Source organism: Natator depressus, chromosome 1, assembly GCF_965152275.1.
Source record: "Natator depressus isolate rNatDep1 chromosome 1, rNatDep2.hap1, whole genome shotgun sequence".
In the NCBI taxonomy this organism is placed as follows: Eukaryota; Metazoa; Chordata; order Testudines; family Cheloniidae; genus Natator; species Natator depressus.
The window spans coordinates 285,196,287-285,220,392 of NC_134234.1; the positions used below are offsets into that span (position 1 = coordinate 285,196,287).

At 39.9% G+C, this 24,106-nt stretch overlaps 1 protein-coding gene across 3 annotated transcripts in view; it reads left to right on the forward strand.

The window, feature by feature from the left end:
* The window catches only part of GRIP1 (glutamate receptor interacting protein 1), a 564,631-nt gene that overhangs the window by 515,153 nt on the left and 25,372 nt on the right, over positions 1 to 24,106 (forward strand). For all 3 annotated transcript variants that reach the window (XM_074942092.1, XM_074942091.1, XM_074942093.1), the window contains 6 exons: positions 4,222 to 4,291; positions 4,622 to 4,767; positions 12,125 to 12,269; positions 14,050 to 14,189; positions 14,361 to 14,546; positions 20,142 to 20,298. In XM_074942092.1, coding sequence (XP_074798193.1) covers positions 4,222 to 4,291; positions 4,622 to 4,767; positions 12,125 to 12,269; positions 14,050 to 14,189; positions 14,361 to 14,546; positions 20,142 to 20,298 — 844 coding nt within the window. The remainder of the gene's footprint in view (positions 1 to 4,221; positions 4,292 to 4,621; positions 4,768 to 12,124; positions 12,270 to 14,049; positions 14,190 to 14,360; positions 14,547 to 20,141; positions 20,299 to 24,106) is intronic.

A 24,106-nucleotide genomic window follows, 5' to 3' on the forward strand; every position in this document is an offset into this window, starting at 1 on the left:
GTGGCTAAACAACAAAGTTAAAAGAACAGTGAGGGGCAAAAAGGCATCCTTTAAACAGTGGAAGTTAAATCCTAGTGAAGAAAATAGAAAGGAGCATAAACACTGGCAAATGAAATGTAAAAATACAATTAGGAAGGCCAAAGAAGAATTTGAAGAACAGTTAGCCAAAGACTCAAAAAGTAATAGCAAATTTTTTTGAAGTACATCAGAAGCAGGAAGCCTGCTAAACAACCACTGGGGCCACTGGACAATTGAGGTGCTAAAGGAGCACTCAAGGACAATAAGGCCATTGCGGAGAAACTAAATGAATTCTTTGCATCGGTCTTCACGGCTGAGGATATGAGGGAGATTCCCAAACCTGAGCCATTCTTTTTAGGTGACAAATCTGAGGAACTGTCCCAGATTGAGGTATCATTAGAGGAGGTTTTGGAACAAATTGATAAATTAAACATCAATAAGTCACCAGGACCAGATGGTATTCACCCAAGAGTTCTGAAGGAACTCAAATGTGAAATTGCAGAACTACTAACTATAGTCTGTAACCTATCATTTAAATCCGCTTCTGTACCAGATGACTGGAGGATAGCTAATGTGATGCCAATTTTTAAAATGGGCTCCAGAGGTGAGTCTGGCAATTACAGGCCTATAAGCCTGACCTCAATACTGGGAAAACTGGTTGAAACTATAATAAAGTGTCAGACATATAGATGAACATAATTTGTTGAGGAAGAGTCAACATGGTTTTTGTGAAGGGAAATCATGCCTCACCAATCTACTAGAATTCTTTGAGGGGGTCAACAAGCATGTGGACCAAGGGGATCCAGTGGATATAGTGTACTTAGATTTTCAGAAAGCCTTTGCCAAGGTCCCTCACCAAAGGCTCTTACGCAAAGTAAGCTGCCATGGGATAAGAGGGAAGGTGCTCTCATGGACTGGTAACTGGTTAAAAGATAGGAAACAAAGGGTAGGTATAAATGGTCAGTTTTCAGAATGGAGGGAGTTAAAAAGTGGTGTCCCCAAGGGATCTGTTCTGGGACCAGTCCTATTCAACATTTTCATAAATGATCTGGAAAAAGGGGTAAACGGTGAGGTGGGAAAATTTGCAGATGATACAAAATTACTAAAGATAGTAAAGACACAAGTAGACTGCGAAGAGCTACAAAAGGTTCTCTCAAAACTGGGTGTCTGGGCAACAAAATGGCAGATGAAATTTAATGTTGATAAATGCAAAATATTGCACTTTGGAAGGCATAATCCCAACTATACATATACAATGATGGGGTCTAAATTAGCTGTTACCACTCAAGAAAGATATCTTGGAGGCACTGTGGATAGTTTTCTGAAAACATCCACTCAATGTGCAGCGGCAGTCAAAAAAGCGAACGGAATGCTGGGAATAATTAAGAAAGGGATAGAAAATAGGACAGAAAATATCATGTTGCCACTATATAAATCCATGATATGCCCACATCTTGAAAACTCTGTGCAGATGTGGTCGCCCAATCTCAAAAAAAGATATATTGGAATTGGAAAAGGTTCAGAAAAGGGCAACAAAAATGATGAGGGGTATGGAACGGCTTCCATAAGAGGAGAGATTAATAAGACTGGGACTTTTCAGCTTGGAAAAGAGATGGCTAAGGGGAGATATGATTGAGGTCTATAAAATCATGACTGGTGTAGAGAAAGTAGATAAGGAAGTGTTGTTTACTACTTCTCATAACACAAGAACTCAGGGTCACCAAATGAAATTAATAGGCAGCAGGTTTAAAACAAATAAAAGGAAGTATTTCTTCACACAACGCACAGTCAACCTGTGGAACTCCTTGCAAGAGGATGTTGTGAAGGCCAAGACCATAACAGCGTTAAAAAAGAACTAGATAAATTCATGGAGGAAGGTCCACCAATGGCTATTAGCCAGGGTGGGCAGGAATGGTGTCCCTAGCCTCTATTTGCCAGAAGCTGGGAATGAGCGACAGGGGATGGATCACTTGATGATTACCTGTTCTGTTCATTCCCTCTGGGCACGTGGCACTGTCCACTGTCGAAAGACAGGATACTGGGCTAGATGGACCTTTGGTCTGACCCAGTATGGCCGTTCTTATGTTCTTAGTTCAGAATACAGAGTGTGTAGGGACTCTCACTGTGCAGGGATCTCAATAGCTACATAAAAAAGAATATACTAAGCATGAAGTTTCAAAAATAGAGCTAAATTTCCTTGTCGAGCAAAATTCAGAAAAAGCAATATTACAATAGCGTGGTGTTTTCATGTTTTCTTTTTGCAGATCCCATCAGTATGTTTGCTAAAATAATCTAGCAATCGGGAGGCCCAATGATATCATTGGGACTCTGCACAGGCCTAAGGGTCTCCAATGAATCCAAAGGCAAGATAGGGCCCTAGATATTAACCTCATCAAAATTCTTTGGTGACAGACATCCCCAATCAGTTTTAGAATATAAGATTAATCTAAGATTGATTTATATATAAAATAATTATTAAAAGAGGGGCTGGTAGTATCACCTACTTTTAAAATTACCTGACACTTCCCATTATAAGACCCTGCTTTTAATTGCTTATAACTTTGTCATTCTTTAACCAATTGGGCTGAAATTCTCCATGCCAGGTGTCTGCCTTTTTTGGGAGAACTCCAGCCAGGACAATTCAACTGGTTCCAAGAACAATGCTAGGGGAAGATACAGTGTTTTACTCATGTTAAAAAAATCTGGCAATTTTTTGCTTTGAAAAACTCTAGCGTCCTCATGATTTGGAACAGGGACTTGAAATTTGGCCAGGGGTGGCCTTTGTGTCAGGATTTGCCTTTGGCCATCTCCACGAAAATCTGCCTATATCTGGCCAAATTATAAGCCTTTGAAAAATCACATATGCTCAGTAGAGATTTCCGCCTCTAGTGCTCGTCCACATAGATGATGACAATCTACTACTACCATCCATTACTCCTTTAGCTCAAATGGCAGAGGTCTGTGTGGTGGATATAAAGGTTCCAACCCTGCTGATGACCCATGTGGGTGTAAATATGATGCCACATGGTGGATTTTTTTTCAGTTTGCTTTTTTAAAAATGTACGAAACTACATACAAAAAACTATGTTAAAAGAACGTTAAGGTTGCAAAGTCAAACATTCAATAGTTAGGAAATGCCCCCTTGTGTTTTTGCATTATGATACAGTCTTTAATTATATGATCACATACTATTTTTTGCACAAGTTAGAGTTGCTCTGGGGAGGAATCAGGGTTGTGTAGTGAAGGAGATTGTCTGTAGTACTCCTGGTTCATTTGTTACAGAAGGGTGGATGATGTGTAGTGAATGAGGCAGTGAATTGCAGGAAGAGAGAGGAGATGGCCTAATAGTTAAGGCAGTTGAATGCTGTCCCAGAAAACTGGATTCTATCCCTGCCTTTGTCACAGCATTCCTGTGTGTTGCTGGGCAAGTCACTTAAACCAGACTTTTCACAGGTGGTCAAATAGAATGTGATTATGTAATTCTAGACTGTGGCCATTATTTCCTAGACTACAGACATCAGCCAGCATAGCTATATCAGCCAGGTCCCAGGATATGATAAAGTGTGATTTGTGACCAGCATAGCTGTCCTACAGAAACGCCTGGTGTGTAGACAGTAATAGCAGCAAAACTGAGCTTTTACCTGTGTAGTTTTTGGAGGGGGGAACGGGGGCTGAAATAAGCTATTCTGACAAAAGCACAGTTATGATGCTATAAGCTGCCTCCACACTAGGATATAGTGGTGTAGCTGGTATAGCTATACCAGCAAAAAAAAAAAAGGAGTACTTGTGGCACCTTAGAGACTAACACATTTATTTGAGCATAAGCTTTCGTGAGCTACATTTTATGCTCAAATAAATGTGTTAGTCTCTAAGATGCCACAAGAACTCCTTTTCTTTTTACCGATACAGACTAACACAGCTGCTACTCTTATACCAGCAAAGTGTTCCAAGTGTAGGCCTGGCCTCAATCTTAATGCGTATGCACAATGGGACTAAATTAAGGTTGCATAGGCAACCTTAATATGGCATTTCCTAACTCTTGGCTGCTTGCTTTTGCATCGTTCTTTTAATTTAGTTTTTGTGTGTGTAATTTATGAGTGTATGTTATGTATATTTTAGGTACATACAAAATGGTCTGTGTAGTATATCTATCAATCTACATATGTATATAAATAGTATATATGTGTGTGTGCTTTATTACAGCTCCATCCAGTAGAAAACCAGGGGACCCCCTTGTTATTTCTGATATCAAGAAAGGAAGTGTTGCTCACAGGTGAGATCTTTCAAACTTTCAGGGAAAATCTGTTGCCTTCAGCTTGTGCCCCATGTAACTTCTGTGCACATAGAAACTTTCTTACAAGAGTTCTGTGGTCTGTCAAGTTTTCAAATCAATTGAATCATTTTACTGGAAGAATAAATAATATATTGTCAATCTCCATTAATTAAAACTAATGATTGTCATCCAAAACCAAGATGAAAAAGATGTATTAATTTTTTTTCAAAGTAATTAAAATCCATTTGAATGGTACATGAGAGTTAACACTACTTTAAAAAGCATATTTATATGTTACTAATTAATCATGTAATGTTCATTTGTTTACAGAACTGGAACGCTAGAACTTGGTGATAAACTGCTTGCCATAGATAACATTCGACTGGACAACTGCTCCATGGAAGATGCTGTTCAGATCCTTCAACACTGTGAGGACCTTGTAAAACTAAAGATCCGCAAAGATGAAGATAACTCCGGTATGAATGGTGACGTAGTTACATGCACTTTCATGTCTTTTAGAGCATAGGATTATTATTCTGTGTGTAGAGTGCAGTTAGAAAATGTGTTAAATTTGACATATTTATTAATGTCAGTTAAAGATGTTCAGAATAAAAGTAAACACAGGACTTTATGCAGTCTAAAATTGTTTCCATGGCTATATTACTTATAGGGGTTTTGCAGTAGTAGAAGTTACTCTGTATTCCAAGGAGATATTTAACCCCTCAGATGTAGACACATCATGTTGATTTTGCCCTTATGTGACCATGTAAGTCTTCCCTGTTTCAAGGACATAAAACAGAATCCTGATTTAGGGTCTGTTTCTGCAAGATGCTCTGGCCCAGATCCACAAAGTTTCTTAGGAACCTAAATCCAGGTTTTAGGCACTGCTGCGATCCACAAATCTCCCACTCGGCTGTCACCAAACACTGTAGGTGTCTAAACTTGGCACTGAAATGTTCAGCATAACAGATCTCTAGATTCCTATGTTTTTGCCTCTGGACATGCACACTGCTGCCTCACTCTAGGCACCTAGATGCCTACCTCTCGCCTAAGGCCCAGAGCGACCCATGAACCAGGAGAAGATAGGTGAAGCGGTACCTGGCTCACCTATGGGATTCAGAAGCTGCCTACCAGATTGAGTCCCATTCAAAGTTTGTCTGGAGGAGGAGGTGGTAGAGCAGAAGGTGCCTAATGTATGACTTTTAGTCCAGTGGTTAGAGCACTCACCTGCAATGTGGGAAATCCAGGTTCAATTCCCCCTCTGCCTCAGGGGGAGAAGCATCTCTCACCTGTCAGGAGAGTGTCATTTCAGAGTCATTAACTACTTAATCCCACGTCAGACTATCTCATAGCCCAGTGGTTAGAGCATCCTCCTGAGAGGTGGGAGACCCCAGTTCCAAACCCATTCTGCTCTAGGCAGAGGGGGGAGTTCAACCTGAGCAGAGGAGTTCTCTAACCACTCGGATAAAAGTTACAAGGCAGGTGGTGGCGGTGCTACCATCACCACCTCATGCTCCTCTTCTTCCCCCCATTTTGTGTGGAGTAAGGTAGGCACCTAACTCATCCTCACAAGAAATTACTTAGGTGCCTAAACCACCTGACTCCAGGAGAGGGGTCCCCAGCTGTGGAACACTAGCTTCCTCCCTGCAGCCTGGACTTAGGTGCCAACCCCAGGAGAAAAGAGGGTTTAGGACACACCCCTTTCCTTGGCATCTCCTGCTGGATAGCTTAGTTGACTCCCCACCAAGCATTCTGGCTCTTGTGGAGCATGTCCATAGGTACCTATCTCTGCCCATGCGTTGTATAGGGAGCCTAGGTGCCTAACTTGGCTTTGTGGATCACAGTGTTGTTCCTGCTTGTTTGTAGGTGCCTAAAAGATAGTTATTGCAACGCTTGGCATCATGACACAATGCCTTAGTGCCTTTGATGATCAGGCCTGTGACCCTGATCCAGCAAAGTACTTAAGCCCATGCCTAACTTTAAGCACGTAAATTTGACTTAAGCAGGCCTACTCACACACTTATAGTTAAGCCTGTACTTAAGTACTTTGCTGGATTGGGAACAGAGTGCTTAGAAAAGTGACGGATCAGCCCCTAAGAGAGAATTGGGGCAAATACCATTTTGCACACTATATCAATTACTACATCCAGTCCATAAAACAGCAAACTTCCCAAATCATATGTTCATGGAAGCAAATCCCTATCTTGTTGAGACAGAGTGAGTTCTGCTAGGCATTTTAATGCCAAAGCAGGTCAGTCCAAATGTAGTTATTAATTATTTGTATTTTGGTAGCACCCAGGGGAGCTGCAGTCCTGGACCCCATTATGCTAGGTACTGTACAAACACCTAACAAAAACAAGATCCCTGTTCCAACAGCTTGCAATCTAAGTAGCTACATCTAAGTTATATGTTATAACTGACTAAACTAACTCCCCACACACTATAATGTTCTTGTTCTGTAGCTGAATGCCAGCAAGGAAGTTCTTAAATTCTTTTCTACTGCTGAAAACAGCAAAGAAATGACTTCTGGTCTGATCAGTAGTAATGAAGGGCAAACCCAGCAACATCTGCAGAAATTGGCTTTTGAAAAGTAACTTTGGATCCAGCCAGCCAAATGATCGCAAAAACTGAATTCTGTCCTACAATATATGGTGATTAGGCTCATAGGGATGAGAATGTGGAATTGGTTAAACATACTCAGTACATCCTCAGACATCCTAATGTGGGAGAGGGAGGGACTGGCACGGCCAATTCATGTCAGATAGTTATAGAAATAAAGGATCATATGGCCCAAAGAGATGCCTACCTGACACCTCTTTTACAGAGCTCAGTGAAACAGCTAATGGAAGAAAAGCAGGAAACTGCAGCCACTGTAGGCAGGTGATTAGGGGAAGGAGTTTCCATTCAACAATGGAAAGTGTGAGAACCCCCGCCCCCGGCACAAGTAACTTGTGTTTTTTAGAGGTCAGAAACTAGAGCAGGTTAGAAATTTTTTGACAAAATATTTTTTCCTTCAGAAAATGCCGCTTCATTGACACTAAAACTGTTTACTGAAATGTATCATTTTTGACGAAACTTCCTTTGAGGAGATTTCTTGTGTCCAGGATGGAAGTTCTGGTCACAACAAAAGGGGCAGGGCCACACCAGAATAACCAGTATTACAATGGGCAAGCCCCTGCACTGCCTGATTCAGCGCAGGAACTTGAATCTGGGCCTCTCACATCCCAGATGGGTGCTCTAACCACCAGACTGTTCTGGGGTGGGTCAGTCTCTGTCTCTCACCGCTCTCTGGTAAGGTCTCTGTTTTGTCCTGATGCAGAATGGGAAAAAATTTTGAAATCTCAAAAATGTTCACCAGACTGGAAAACTGTTTCCCACCCTGTTCTATTTACAACAGCACTGGATCCTGTCTCCTACCTTCCTCCTATCTGTTCTCCTAGTTTCCCTCCCCAGTCAAAAGTGTAGATTACTAGCAGCCTGTGCAATACCAATATGGGATGCAATTGGAATCTAAAATAAGAAATACCAGAAGGGCAGGAGTTAATTTTACATGTTCCCCTCTCAACTCTAAACATCTCTGCAACTCTCAGGTGTGGTGTTGTCCCAGAGCAAACCTAGGAATTTTGCTATTGATTTCACTTTAGCCAAGATTTTACCCTAGGTCTGCTCAGAAGCAGCATATGTAGCCTTTTGGGAGTTGTGCACCCTGGTAGATGGTGTATATTTTAGTCTGAATAGGACCCTTACTTACTAAGTTACTTTTGCAAATGAATGTTTCTTAATTTTATGACTAAATTAATATGATACCTAGAATATAATCAAGAATCATTTATTTTATCTACAAATTAAATTGTCTTCTTGCATGACTAACAACTATGATTAGTAAGTTTTAATTATCTATTATCTACTCTGTGTAACCAAATATATTCAAATTTTGGAACAAAGACAGATTGTAGACATAGTGAATATAATTTTCTATGCAAATTTTACTAAAAAAAATTGAATGAGTTCCAGTCTGTATATGTTGTGATTAACAATTTTAAAAAGCAACTTTCAATCAATATCCCAAGAAATCAAAAAGGAACATTATGAAAAATGGAGGCAAAAGGTAAAACAAAACAAAAACCCACCTTAATTGAAATGAATTTTAACTGAGCATTTTACTTATACCAAGGGTAGGCAACCTATAGCACGCGTGCCAAAGGCGGCACGCGAGCTGATTTTCAGTAGCACTCTCCCTGTCCAGGTCCTGGCCACCGGTCCGGGGGGCTCTGCATTTTAATTTAACTTTAAATGAAGCTTCTTAAACATTTTAAAAACCTTATTTACTTTACATACAACAATAGTTTAGTTATATATTATAGACTTATAGAAAGAGACCTTCTAAAACTGTTAAAATGTATTACTGACATGCGAAACCTTAAATTAGAGTGAATAAATGAAGACTCGGCACACCACTTCTGAAAGGTTGCCGACCCCTGACTTATATATATTTAATTATTTTCTCTCAACTAGGGCTGCATGGAACAACAATGTTTCTTTAAACTCAATAAAACTGATCATTAATTGGAAGTTCCCTAAGAGAAATGAAGCTTGATGTTTATAGATGAGTAGTCATAGAGCACTCTAAAACAGTTTCTATACCACAGTGTAACACACAGAGCTTGTCTATATGGGAACTTCCAGAAAAAGTAGTCTGAATGAACTAAACATGTTAATTTGAAGTGGATTAGTTAAACCTCATTAAATCCCTGTGCTGATGCTGTTATTCAGAATTAAAGTGGCCTTACTTCAATTTAACTTAATTCATTTTGGAAGTGAACTAAACTAAACCAAAGTTGGAATTGGAAGGCCTCTTTAATTCTGAATGAAGTTGTTCATAGAGGATTTTAATGCGGTTTAACTCATCCACTTCAAATTCAGACTTTTGTTCATTCAGATTAACTTTCCTGGATGTCGCTGCATAGACAAGCTCTAAGATTTTTAATGATTATTTTTAAATTCTTCTGTTGCTCCATCCTTCATTTCTGTGTTGTTGTTGGGTTGTTTTTCTCTTCTTCTTCCCTGTAAGGTTCTTTTTAATCATCTATTTTTGCAAATTATTTTTACCATCTTTCTTCCCCCTAGAATTTTTCTCCTTCCAATTTGCATTCTCTTTCTCTTTCATTTGGTTACTTTTTCTTTTTATGCATTATTATACCTTCAGCTTGGTTTTATTTAAACCTTTCACCCTTCTGTTTGTCTTTATCCTGCCTTTTTTCCTACCCCTTACTTCTTCAAGCAAAACAAAATGCCTGCCTTCTGCCACTCTCTTCAAAGCCAACCCAAGTGGTGAGGTCACTAGTGAAGTGATCCATGCTAATAGGGCTCTGCAGTTGTGTTTCTGCTTTACACTCCAGACTGTATTTAGCAAATATCACTTTGCAGAACAGAGACCAGCACATATAGCAGAGATAGTGCAGCATTAAGGGACTACAGTACTTGTATCAAATGCAAAATCAAAGAATTGTTACAAGTTGCATCAGTAGGTGAGAGGAAACAAAGGGAAATTTCACCAAGCTTAAGGAAATCCTAATATGTTTAGATCTAATATGATTCAGCCTCTTTACCATGGGGTCACATACGCACTTGAGCCCAAGAAATTATACTCGTTTTTTCCTGCCAACTTTTCACCCTGACGTGTATGTCATCACCTCTATTGACCTGAACCTGCAACCCTGAAAAATCTTTGCAAATCTAGGTCTTCCATTTGGCAGCAGAAACAGCTACCATTATGAATTCAGGCCAAATACTTTTCATGTTGTTAAATAGTCAGAACTCAAGGTGTCTGAAAGTAACATTAACGATAAGTAATGCTGCAATTTTAAATCTGTTCTGCTATGTCATTAAATGTCTTAAGTAGAGCTGAGCAAAACAAATAGGTAATAGACTGGCCTCCTTTCTTATCATCCCCTAATAGTTGTAAATCTTCTGTAGGAATGCAGACACTGGTTATCATATGAGTAATGTCTGCTTACTCTTACACTATACCTCCTTATTGATAACTGGACACTACGGTATTTTGTCAACACCCAGTAAATACCAACTGCTGCATTTTCAGTTTGACCCATCATTTGCTAGTTATTTTTTTAACAATATGGTTCATCTTTATTAAGTTCCACATTTATGTAGCTCTTTTAAGCCTGAGATCTCTAAGTACTTTGCCAACATTCTGTAAATGAGCAAACAAGCAATGAGTGGAGTCTGCAGTCCTTTCTGTTGTTAAAGTGGCAACAGTTTTGTGCAAACTCATCACATGACCATTGATCACTTCCAGCTGGATCTTGGGTGTTATTTATTTGTCTGTGATGGTGACTTTCTGGAAATCAGGTGGCAGGAAAAATGCATCCAATAGGAAATGTGAGCGGGCCAGAACCCATATAACAGGTGTCCCAGCTAGGAAGCAAATGTACATGCTAGATATGAAAGGCATATATGCCAGCAGTGATTCTTTGCTGAATACGTTACTAATTCTTCTCTCAACACAAGCCTTTGCTTTGCTTTGATGATATGTGTATTGTTTGTTTAAATGTATAGCAGGAAGCTAGGTAAAAGGGAACTGATGAAGATTCTAGACAGTAGCTTTACAACGAAGCAGAGAGAGACAGAATAGCTTTAAAGAAAATATCATTTCCCTTATTCTAACACAGTGCATTGTACAGTGTTAAAAGAAAGCTACTCTCTCTATGGACCTGTGCCATTGACACATGATATTTCCTTCTTTATTTTAAAAGTCTGTGATTTAAATGAGCAGAACATTTAAAAACTCTAGCCTGTCACGGTTTAGTTCTGGTAATGTTTGCTGAATATGCATCTTAAGGGTTATCAGTGCCTACTGAGCCATTTCAAAATGTCATTACCCACAGATCTAAGAATGCATGCCTGACAGGCCAACCACACTAGGTGAATACCAATATCATAAACAAGGGCAAGTGAGCATTTGTTATTTTGGTTTTAGGATAATCTGACTTTTAAGATTCCTCTCACAAATTACAAGCATTACGGCTGATTGCTCTCTTGCTGTGACACCTTTTGGGCAATGTGTAGAGAACTCCATTTTTGGTCACCCACTAAAATTTCCCTCTTCATTCCCTGATTATTGTGTGCTAAGACAAAAAACCACGATGTCATACAAATGATTTCATGAAAATGACCCTAGTCAATTTATTGTTTAGCTTGATGTCTGTTGATACATAGACACCAGGAATTATTTTTAATTATATCAGTAGTGTAGACTCAAAACATGCCCTTCAAAAACATTGACCTAATATCAGATTTTTCTTTAAAAAATAAATACATAAATAAAGGCTGCTCAACTCAAGGAAATGTTTGGTCAACTAAGACTGCGATGACCTCAAACTTCTCCCTCCTCACAACTCCTCCCTGTTTTAACCCCCCTACTGTCTACTCCAATTAACAGAAAAATTGTCTTGGTTTTCCCCACAGCAAAGTGTCTCCTCTCTACTAATTAATCCTGAAATTACATTTGTATAGAAAACATACACATCAAGATTTTAAAACTTAAGCATCAAATCCTGGTTCCACTGAAGTGAATGGGAAATCCGCCATTTACTTCAATGGGACTGGCTTTTTGCCATAAAAGCAAAATAAATGAGAGATTCTCTTATTTTTGTTTTATGAAATAAGCCAGTGGAAAAATGAATAAATATTGTATCTGAACTGTAATCCTTTGAGGATGCTCTGTCTGATTTCCAGTCACTTGTCTGAATGTATTATTCTTTTCATTCCTTCTTTCATAAGAAACCAATTGCGTCCTCTTGGCATTTATTGCAGATGAACAGGAGAGTTCTGGAGCAATTATTTACACTGTAGAGCTCAAGCGTTATGGTGGTCCACTTGGGATCACAATTTCTGGTACTGAAGAGCCCTTTGATCCAATAATTATCTCAAGTCTTACTAAAGGCGGACTCGCTGAAAGGTAAATTGGAATCAATTATTACTATGACTTCCATTTACAAAGTTCATTTCTTTATTCATTCACATGGACATGCTAATTTTTTCTTGCTTAGGAATGTGTTCATTCACGTGGACATGCTAATTTTTTCTTATTTAGGAATGTGTTGATTTTCCCAGCATCTATGAAAAAAGATAAACTAACCGTTTCCAATCTTTGTCATTGTTTCATGTTTCCTGTGATTTTGCCAAGCTCAGCAATATTATGGATATTGGATGTTATTGAACCTACAGCATGATTTTCCTAGAGTGATAAGGACTGCTGACCTTGTTGTAAATCACCTAAGAAAGCTCCGCCAGCCAGACTCCTCCATTACATGAAGATTTTATGAACTCCTTTTGAAAAGATGGCAGTGGAATAGCTAAAAGACTCGTGTGTGTGTGTGTATAAAAATATAAAATGCACATATATGCACACACAGATTGTGTAGATTCATATATACGGTACATACATACATACACAGTCTGCATTTGTGTATGTGCTTTTACACATACATGTAGTGGCACCCTTAAAAGCTTGGAAATTACATTAGATAATATTAATTAAGGATGTTAAACATTCCCTACAGTAAGTGCTGTATAGGAAATAATGCAAATATTGAAGTTACCTTATCTATTTATTTCATGGAAATTTGGCATGTGTTTAAGGGTAATCACTATAAATAAGTGTGTGTGTATTATATCCAGAGCAATACAAATTATATATATATATATACACACACACACACACACACACACACACACACACACACACACACGAGGAATAAATCCACTGAACAAGCCAGTAATACTATTTTTAATGCAAGTTATAAATTTACTGTTTTGTAAGAGCAATATTAATAGTTTATGGAGATATTATTTGTTTGACACTGTTCAAATCCATAACCATCTCGTGGATGTTCAGAACCTCTATGAAATGAGTGGGTGAAGTTAGGTCAAGATTTTTAAAAGTGAGTAGTGATTTTGGGTGCCTAACTTGAGATACCTGAACAGAACCTGGGTTTTAGAAAAGTCTGAACATCGACCCTCTGAATATCAGGCCCATTTAAGGTATCCCAAATTGGGCACCCAAAATCTCAAGTCACTTTTCAAAATCTTGGCCTTAGATCCTGATGGGGAGGTGTCCACTACATATAATCATTGCAACTGACGCCTTTGCTGGCCATCTTAAACAGAGAGGCCAAGAACTGAATGAACCAGAAAAGCAAATACATACAAGGGAAATGAACCATGTGCATTGACACACACAATGTATCTTCTCCTCTCTTGAGGTGATTCCTACAGAACAGGCATATTGGTGCGACGACGGGTGGTTGTTCATGCTACCACTGTACTTGCTGTATCTATCCTGTGATTATGAGACTTCAGTTTCCCGTGCTGTCAATGTGGTACTTCTGAAAACATTAAATTTACTTTAAAGTTATTAAAGTATTTAGGTTTTTTAACAAATGAGCACCACTCAGGCTCCTTAAATGATCAGCTCACCCACATTGTGCCACAGCAAAGGAGACAGAAATCTTCATTGCTGTGCATTATCTCTACTGCTGGCTCTGCAGCAGAGATAACTTAATTTATGCATCCTTAGTGCAAATGTACTGATTAAAAGTAGTTCCAGTAATAATACTTTATATGTTAAATTAAAAGAAACAACTGAAAATACACTCACATGTCTCAAAATATGCTAAGAAATTGGCTTTGCTGTTTTTGCTGTTGATCTTTTCAGTGTTTTATTTCTGATACTTTAGGACAGGTGCAATTCACATAGGAGACCGCATCCTAGCAATAAATAGCAGCAGTCTGAAAGGAAAACCTTTGAGTGAAGCCATACATTTGTTACAGATGGCAGGAGAGACTGTCACCTTGAAAATCAAGAAGCAGACAGATGGTGAGTATGGCTAGAGTCACATTTATGCTCTTGAACCAGTTATTTCTATACCTTAAATATTTGAACACGTATGTACCATGGGACATGTCTTGTCCATAGTGGAAGGAAGGGGAAGTATCTTTTTAGTTTGCAATGAGGCTATAATCACGTTTCTTTTTAAACCCTATTTAGCTGCAAGCCCCAAGAAATTTTCCATCTCTGGTCACTTAAGTGATCTGAGTGATGCTGAAGATGAAACCTCTTCTACACAGAAACCAAGTAAACTCTCAGACATTTATTCTACTACAGTTCCAAGCGTGGACAGCGCAGTAGAATCATGGGATGGTTCTGGTATTGATACCAGCTTTGGAAGCCAAGGTACAAGCAACAGTTTCAACCACTACTTAACACAGAAGTGATTAGATGTATGAATCACCTTTCCCCACAATAGAAAAAATCCTACCCGCCAACTTTCAACTTTGTACTTCACAGTGTGAACATGTCTCATTACAACCACACACCTTGGTATCTGGTGTTATTTCTTACACTCAGGTGGCCTTGAGTTCATTCTTTCATAACATTGTGATGGTTTATGAGGCATTTATCAATATATTAACAGGCTTGCATTAGCTTTACAAATGTCTGAATGGCCCAATCCATAGTTCATCCACACTAAATGAGTTTGTCCTTCAAGATTAGATTAATACAAGGCACAGAACACATTGAAGATGTTTGTTAATTTGAGCATCTGAGGTCCATTCTCATTGTTTTTTAAGCTTACTACAATGAAGATTTATTGTAAACTGCTGAAGGGGAACACGAGAGATCATTCAGTGATTTGTTACTCTTTTGTTTCTTCCTCATTCCCATGACATTAGACTCAAACTTTTAGCCCTCGAAGTAATCACTGTGTTTAAAGAGATTATTTAATTAAAGAAATAACAGGCTTCTTATTACCTTCAAACTTCTATAGCTATATTTGACTGTTTATTTAATAGTATTTTTTAAATAATTCTCTTTAAGTATGTAAGATAAGACGTAAGGTTTTTAGGCTATAGAAAATGTAGGCAGTTCTTTATTACTCTGAATTACAAAAGAACAAAGAGGCTTCCAAACATCTTCATATGTTTTCTTTGACTGTCTTTTAAATGATTATTTCTGTGCTACCACTGGTGTGCACAGTACATCTTTACACAGACAGATCCCCTAACCCAAAGAGATTTTCCTTCCTCCCTCTGATTTCATTTAATTGTTCAGTTGTGTCTTCATCTTTACATTTCTGTCAAGGCTTTCTGGGGTGTGGGCACTCAGATCAGATGGTCTGCTGTGTTATACCCCCATACAGAAAATTGGGACAGACCTTGGCCCAGTACATTGCCTTGATAGACTGAAATTCTTTGCTGATTACTTTAACTGCTTATATATAATTAATATATGTCTGGGTCAATGAAGCACCTGTCATTTTCTCTCTGATAATCTTCCTTTCCCGCCTGTCTAATAGTATTAGAGCAAGAAGTAGCTGATGTCACTATTGATTGCTGGGCTTTTTGTATTTAATTTTTAAGTATTTTATGGTCTTATTGTGCATATCCTGGCAGTAACTCTCTGTTGTACAAAAGGGTCTCTCAGCATTAGATCATAACCCCTCTTTTCTGTGTTTTGTGGTTAATTTATTATTATATTTACATTTTCTTTGGCCTAAAATATGATTCTCATACTCGAGCCGAGATATTACATTGACTTCGCTGGAGTTACAGAAGGGATGAATTTGACCCATTTGTATCTTTCCCCTCCCTCTTTCTGCCTCCCCCCCCCACCCACCACCACTTTGATCTGATTAATAGAATAAATAATTTTATTTTTTTTTTTAGTTTTCTGATCATTTTAAGGGAAGATAGTGCTATGAAAGTTGCTAGATTGACAACGCTGTTTCCTCTTTGAATTGATCTGGAGAGAATCCTCTCTTTACTTACAGAACAGGTTCAGTGCAGGCAGTGACAGTGTAAACTTCCCTACGCTACCCCACCAATGTGCTCAGATTTAATCCTGAAGAAAGATGAGAGCTTAGTTCAGACTCCATCACCAAGAGGCCTTGTCCTCTCTGCTGAGATTGCCAAAAAGGTTCCGGAGATGGATTAAATGAAGGAATCACAACAATTCCCTGATTAGACTTTTCAGTACTAGGAGAATGGTTGTCACCTGTGAAAGGGGGACTCATGTTGCCCCAGTGATTATATCCTTGTCAAAAGGCAGATCAACAACTATATATGATTCACCTTCTTAATCTAATAATTGCAAACAAATCTCCTCCATCTGCCTTCAAAAAACCGGCCCACTCTTGCATCAGTATATGTCATGTCTCTTAAACAGCCTGAGTAGTAGGCAGGACTGCAGCAGGGAGGGGGACTGCAGCTCTTTACAGTGAGTGGGGCCACTGGGGGCCCATAGGGCTGAACTGGATCTTGCCCTATGTTCTCTAGGGTTTGGGCCTTGCTTCCTAACCTGTATGTAGTCCCCCACGCTCCCTGATCCAACCCCACCCCCAGCAGGTTGCAGACTGGAGAATTCAGAGAGAGGTACCATGCAGCTCTGACATCTGGGCTGGACCCTCACTCCCCACTACTGCCCTGTCCACAGCCTCCCCTCCCAGTGCACAGCCCTTTACCTCCTGTGTGGTCCCTGTGCGCAGGCAGGTTTGCCAGGCTGCCACCCCAGAAGGAAGTGCTGGGACGGACTGAGCACTGGCTGCAGGTAGGTTTGTGGGGCTGCCACCAGGGAAGGCACATCCCAGCACTTCCTTCCCTGCCTGCAGCCTCACAAACCTGCCTGCAGGTGGGGCCTTTCTTTTAAAAAAAAATCAAATCATGAATAAGTGGCATGCCATTGCCAATATCTAAATCCCATTAACATTGATATTAATGGGAGGGGACTGGTTCCCAGCACAATGTTGACATTAACTGGAAGTTGCTTAATATCAGGATTGCTTTTAGAATCTACTGTACCAGGTATTCATCATCACAATTCCTTAGATGCTGTAGGGATGTGTTAGCTCATTGCACAGGGTTCTTCGTATTTGGAATGCAGCCCACATTAAATTAAATAAGAAAAGTTTCACTGAAATAATGTAAAGACATTCCAGCACATACAGGACTGAAGTCTCCAGACTGTACAAGCAGCACACAATAAACGTTAAGTGTCTGGAGATGGCCAGTGGAGAAATACCCTTGTGCAAGGAAAATTTTCCACTGGTGTAAATGTGGCAGAGACTGCTCTGCCACCTTCTATGCAAGGCAGTCTTCCCAACCCTTATCAGGAGGGGAGGTCAGGAGTGTGGAAAGGAAAGGAAGGAACCTGGTGGAACGGAGCTGTGCCATATCTGATCTTCCACTGGTTTAAAGTTCTTTGCGGACCTTATTTCAGAGGCATATATGAGGCCTGCCTTTGTGTAGCCCTAACTTGCACTCAGAGCGCAGTTTGTTCCCTGTGCCACCAGTCTCCACTCTCTCCCCACTGAGCTCAGATGCAGTGGAGAATTGGTGCCAGAGTGTTTACTGTAACATCATGCACTGTTCAGAGATCCTTGCCAATCCTGAGCATATTACGCTAGATTTAAGAAGGTTGGTCTAATGGTTAAATCACACACCTGGCACTCAGGTTATGTCTACACTGCATTTAGACACCCGGAGCTGGCCCGACCCAGCTGGCTCGGGCGAAGGGGCTGCTTAATTGTGGTGTAGATGTTTGGGCTCAGACTGGAGCCCGGGCTCTAGGACCCTGTGAAGAGGGAGGGTCCCAGAGCTCAGGCTGCAGCCCGAGCAAACATCTACACCACAATTAAACAGCCCCTTAACCCAAGCCCTGTGAGCCCAAGTCAGTTTGCACGGATCAGTCTAATTGCAGTGTAGACATACCCTCAGAAAGCCTGGGTTCTAATCTTACCTCTACCATAAATTTCTTATGTGATCTTTGATAAATCACTTGACCACCAAGCCACTTCACCTTTTTATGCCTTGATTTCCCATATATGTTAAATGGGGATCGTAATACTGATCTACCTCTTAATGGTATTGTGAGGTTAAATTCATTGTTTGTAAAGTACTTTGAGCTTCTGAGCCGGAAGGTGCTTTATTAATGCAAAGCAGTAATAGCAGTAAAATGCAACCGCAGCTATAAATCTGAATGGCTCTGGTTTTGTTGTTTTAAATTGAATCCTTAATGATCTAATTTAAAAATTTAACTTAACCTGCTTAGATATTTATTTTGACTAGATTTTCTATCCAATTGAGCTCTGAGGTTAAAATCATGTTCAGAGGCATGACGGTGCACTATAAGAAGCAGGATTTTATGCTGTTCTATTTCAGTCCAGGGAAACAAATAGATTAGTTTGACAGTGTGCTAGAATGCACTGTACTGCTGTCATTTCATTTCCCTTACGGAGAGCAGAATGTTCACCATGCAGCTGTAATTTAGTTTGACAGTAAACTGTACATGCATCACACACATGGCTTCTTACAGACACGCCTCTCATATTTCTGCTTCTGTCAGACCAAAATAATGAAATATTGTAACTGCAAATAGTTCCTGAACCTAAAATAGTTCTAACTTGCAGGATCACAAAGAATGCTCAGCCCAGCCATCAACAGAGACAATAGCTGTCATTATGGCCCAGCTGGTAGCATTCTAGCCTTTTAGGCCAGAAAATTTTTGGATAGGTGCCATTCTTAGAATAAGATCTTTAACTGGGGCGGTCAGTTCTGCTTGTTGCTGTTGACTTCTTACCTGGAAGTTAAAGGTCCCTTGGTAGAAAACTCTACAAAAAAGTACGGTTAATCCTGAGGTTCAGATCCAACCTTTTTTTCCCCCTTCAATAAGTCAAGTTATAGTTAGAATGATCAGACATTTTTATAGGGTCTTTCCTCCCAGAAGATTCCAAAGCATTTTCCAGGCTTTATCTAGGTCACAGACTGTATACAGGGAACACTTCCTCCACCAATGAAATGGAACAACAGTTTAATGAGGCACAACAGTACAGCTATCACCTAAGGATAGGAAGTAATGAATTCCTTATTCCAAATGCAGGGGAGTTTTAAGTGGTGGAAACTCTGGGGGAATTTAGGTAGGCAGAATGTAATTAACCTGAGATAGAATTTGGCCAGGACAGTGAGGTGAGCCCCTCCACTTGTATCAAAACTACCATGAGATCACATTGTATAAGGACTGTACCCCCTCTAGCAGCACAGTGCCCTGGAATGCTATGCTGGAACACTGAGAAGAGTGCCAGCTATTGAATCCCTAATACTGCTTCATATAGTACGTAGGTGTTCTTTTGGGTGGCTCCCTTCCAAGTACCGAGTCCATCCAATCCAGTTTACATTTTGAGATATGACAGGATCACAGCACAAACTGGCCAAGTCTCTGTGTGAATTGGAGCTGAATGCATAATGGCTGCCACTTTGACTATCACTAGGATCTGGTTAATTTAAAATGCTTTTAAGGATACCTTAAAATATGAAACATGTAACACCCATAAACCATATACTGGTAATCTTCTTACGTTGCTTCAGGCAGCGCTGCTGTTGACTTTTCACTTTTTTACATTTAAACTCCATTGCCTCTTTTTTCTGTTTTTCTTGAAAATTCAAGAAAATAAGATAGTTATCAAAGACACTAGATGAACAGCCCTGGAGTAGAGGGGCGGGGGACAGAGACACAATCTAGGACAACTGGCTTCATTTGTATTGCAGGTATTTAATATCTGGTTTCAGCTGGTTTTCCAGGACCTCTCTTTTTGCTCACAATGAGTTGTGAGTACAACTTAGACATCTAAGTATCTAATTGTACCCACAAAAACTTACCAGCGGTTGTGTGCCCACAAATTATGGGTACAAGTTTTTGAACATCTGCCTATTAAATATATGCATTTTCAGTTATTTGAACATCTATAGAGTCCCAAGTATATGATTAATTTTTTAGGTCCCACCTATCAGGCTTCAGGATACAACTTCAATGCATATGAATGGAGGAGTCCTAAGCAAAGAGACAATTTGTCCCCTCCCAGTAGACCACAAAACCACCCTTTTCATGACACAGGACTGAGTGATGATGAATGGGACAGACCAACAGCAAGTGGGTAAGTCACATGCTAGTTGTTATGTAAGATTTACAACTGCAGGAAAATTGCAGTGATTTTTCTTTAAAAAATAAGCACTGATCTTGAATTAAAATACCTTTAATAACCCTTTCTAAGATGCTACTTCATGCTGCATGAGATTTAGCTGGGGATTGGTCCTGCTTTGAGCAGGGAGTTGGACTAGATGACCTCCTGAGGTCCCTTCCAACCCTGATATTCTATGATTCTGTAAGGATAGATCGGTGACATTCATGAAAGGCTACGAAGCTGAAAGCAAGGCTTGTAAGTAACATGAGTTTCTGTGCATAAAAGACATAGCATTAGGTGTTAATGTCAAACTAAAAAATCCTTGAGGTGCTTTTCCCTTGGTAGGCTTCAGATGGTAGAAAAGAAGCCACCCTCCCCCTCCAGAAGGCAACCAAAAAAGCCCAAAACAGGAAAAGAAACAGGAAGTTCTAACAGCTCCTTCATTCCTGGGGTTCAATCTAAGGACTCAGTAGTGCCCATTCTTAATTGACATACAGAATGCTGTCCAGGGATGTTTCAGGAAGTTGCCCAGAGGCCACTTTCCGTGCTTTAGGCACATAGATTCATTAAAGAAGCATTCCCTTATCTCTCCTCGAAGGATTTTTTCTCCTAGGACTCAAAAAGGACACAAGGAAAGCTAGAGTCTTCTCAATTCAGGAAAAGTTTAACAAGATCCAGACACTGGTCTCCATGGTGTCACAGAACAGAGCATTATCCATCCATCCATCTTTACCTGCAACACCTAGGTCTTCTGGTCTCATGCATAGAGATGACACGATAGGTCAGGGCATATGAAAGTTCCAGGCACTCTGAAACCATTCCGAGCAGGAGATCTAACAGAAAGGGAACATACTACACAAAGACGTTCAGTCCCTGAGCTGGAGAAGGCTCCTTTTATAATCTAGACTCCAAGTCCTGACCACAAATGTCAACCCTTCAGCTTAGAGAGCACACCTGGGCAAAACAATACACAGGAAATGTGGTCAGGGTCAGAAAGGTGACACAGCATCAACTGCCTAGTGATGAGGGCAAGAACATTGGTTCTTTGGGACTTCCAGGATTATCTGAGGAATGAGCATGTCTTGGTTCAATACAACACATAAAACAGCAAGGACACACAAGAAGCTCAAGTCTAAACAGTGGTATGATGTAGATTCTTTCCTGGTAGTCTCCATCAGGGAAGTCCACACTGAACATAAAAGCAAACTAGCTAAACCATTAGATAAACCATTTTTGGAATGGCCCCTGAACCTAGTAGTAATCCAGCTAATATCCAGTGAGCTAGGCCAGCTTCAAGTGGACCTACACACATCCAACTGAAATGTGAAGCCTTCTCTTCACAAGGAAAGAGAACCAAGAATCACTGGGAACAGATGAATTAGCAATTCTAGGCTTTCCTCCATCTTCCACTACTAGAAAGTATGGATACAAAGGGAGGAAGGAACAGAAATTCTTATCACTCCAAAGACTGTAGCCCTCAGTCTTAGTGGAACTGTTGCAGAGGTCTCTGCTGCTTCTACCCAGGTGACAGGATCTTCCAGAGCGCACTTCTCATTCCAGTACAGACTACCTGAGCCTGACATCCTAAGTGGCGAGGCCTAAACAAGAAAGGATACTAATCCAAAGTAATAGAGATTCTCATAGCCTCATGCAGGCCTTTTACCCTCCTGGGCAGAGCAAGAGTTTGGACAAAGTTCTCCTGTTGGGTCAAGAGAGATAGAACAAGCCCAGGAAAATAGGTATGCCAACTCTTCTGGATTTCTTACAGCAAGGCCTAGATTTTACCCATCCATTCAAACTGATGGTATCTAATCCTTTCCATAAAAATCTCTGCTTTTGGACGATATGAGCCATACTGTATCTTCCATGAGGCCAAAATAGTTCTCAGTACTCTGGAACCATTCATAACCAAGGTTAATTCCTTTTTCTATAACTTCCAGGAGATCATTATTCCTTTGTTTTACCCAGCTGAAAAAAGCAAGATGTGAGGAGAGCAGTTAGTCTATATCTTAAAAAGAGCTGATTAATCCAATAAAACTTCATTCTTATTAATTTCCTTCCACCTCAAACACCTTATGATGAAAGTATCCAAGTCTTCCATTGCTAGGTGGATCAAGATTGCCTCTTGATACTTAACCAGAAGGATGCAACAAGTGTAGTGTAGTAGATGTGGAGATTTAGGCCTAGATCCTTGAAGATATTTAGGCGTCTCACTCCCATTGATTTCCTCAATTTCACTGACTGATTGAGAATCTGGGTCTTAATATTCTACATACTGAGACACAAATAATTGAAGGTGTTGAATTGGTTTCTAATAGGACTTGAAATTGTTAATAGTTAGATTTCATCCATTCTAACTGAAGCTGTTCCAGACGTGATAAGTGGCATTAAACTATGGAAATACCATTCTTCACCCGTCTACCAGCCAGATAGTAAAACATCTAGTCCTGTTGGTGAAGGGATTTTAATTCTTCGCAGACAGTTAATTCCATATTAGTGCTTTGAAAAAATGAAAAAGTAAGACATTGACTCTACCGTCATGTGTGAGCAAACAGAAGACCAGGCTTCTTGGACACTGACTACTGAGATTACTAGTGTAAAACATTTAGTAAGGGAATCCCTCCATCCTTGCTATATGCTCCCAGTTGTTTTTAAATTAATAGCTTTGTTTTACTAAAGGAAGCACATTTAGCATCCGCTCAAACTCATCCTTTGTTTCTTGGACCAGATATAATCATGGGTTTGATAAATCAACTGTTTGGGGACCAGTTAAATACCAGGCTGAAAAATTTAATCATAGATGAACAAGGAATCTGGGTAATAAAAAATATAATATAATTTGTTGAAAATAAACATCATATTTTCCAGCTGTCCTTTAAAAGCAAAATCAATGGAACTATACTTCATACAAAAGCTATTTCCTCCTTACCAATGTGAAAATCCTCTGAGACATGCAGCACAAATAAAAATAAAGATTATCTGATGATAGTATCTAGAAGATGGACTATACCACTACTGATGGGATTCCTAAATGGAGCGCCAGACTCTTCTGAGGGACTTGCCTATCCTTCCAGCCAATCAGAGGAAAGGATAGGGCACTAGCCCCTCTCTGCCACTGCCTCCAGCTAAGTTCTTTTTTCCCCTCCCCTGAGTAACACTAAAAAGTACGTTTTTCTGCCTGCTGCCTGCTTTGTATTGTGTAGTGCAGCTGCAGAGAGGAGAAAGAACATGTGGCGACTGAAAGAAGTGAGAGCATTAGGGGCAAGTCAAGGAAACCACTCAGAGTAAACTGCAGTGGAAAGAGCAGGGAGGTACCTAAGGGAGCATGGTGAGAGAGAGGGTGAGAATTAGGGGAAAGAAGTGGTGGAAGGGGAAGGGAAAAGAACAAACCCCAGACTGAGCAATAGAGAGTGAAACCAGAAAAAAGGAGAGAAATGATTGAAATATATAGCAGAATAAGAGAAAGCAGAGACAAAAAGCGACAGGAGAGAGAGAAATGGGGAGAAAACAGGCAAGATGCAGTAAATGCTTCAGGCAGGGAATGGCATTGAGACCCAACAGTAGGGGAGCTCAGACACTGATCCATGCGATGGGGGCTCAAGTCAAAAAAGGTCAGGACTCACTGCACTAGTAAAATACTGGATTAGATATGGATTACATACATTGAATTAGTAAGAGATTATATTGGACATATTTGGTTGTTTGAAATGAGTGCTAGTAATTAAACATAAGTGCTCAGGATGGTAAAAAAAGCCAATTTTTAAGCTCAAAGACTTTTCTG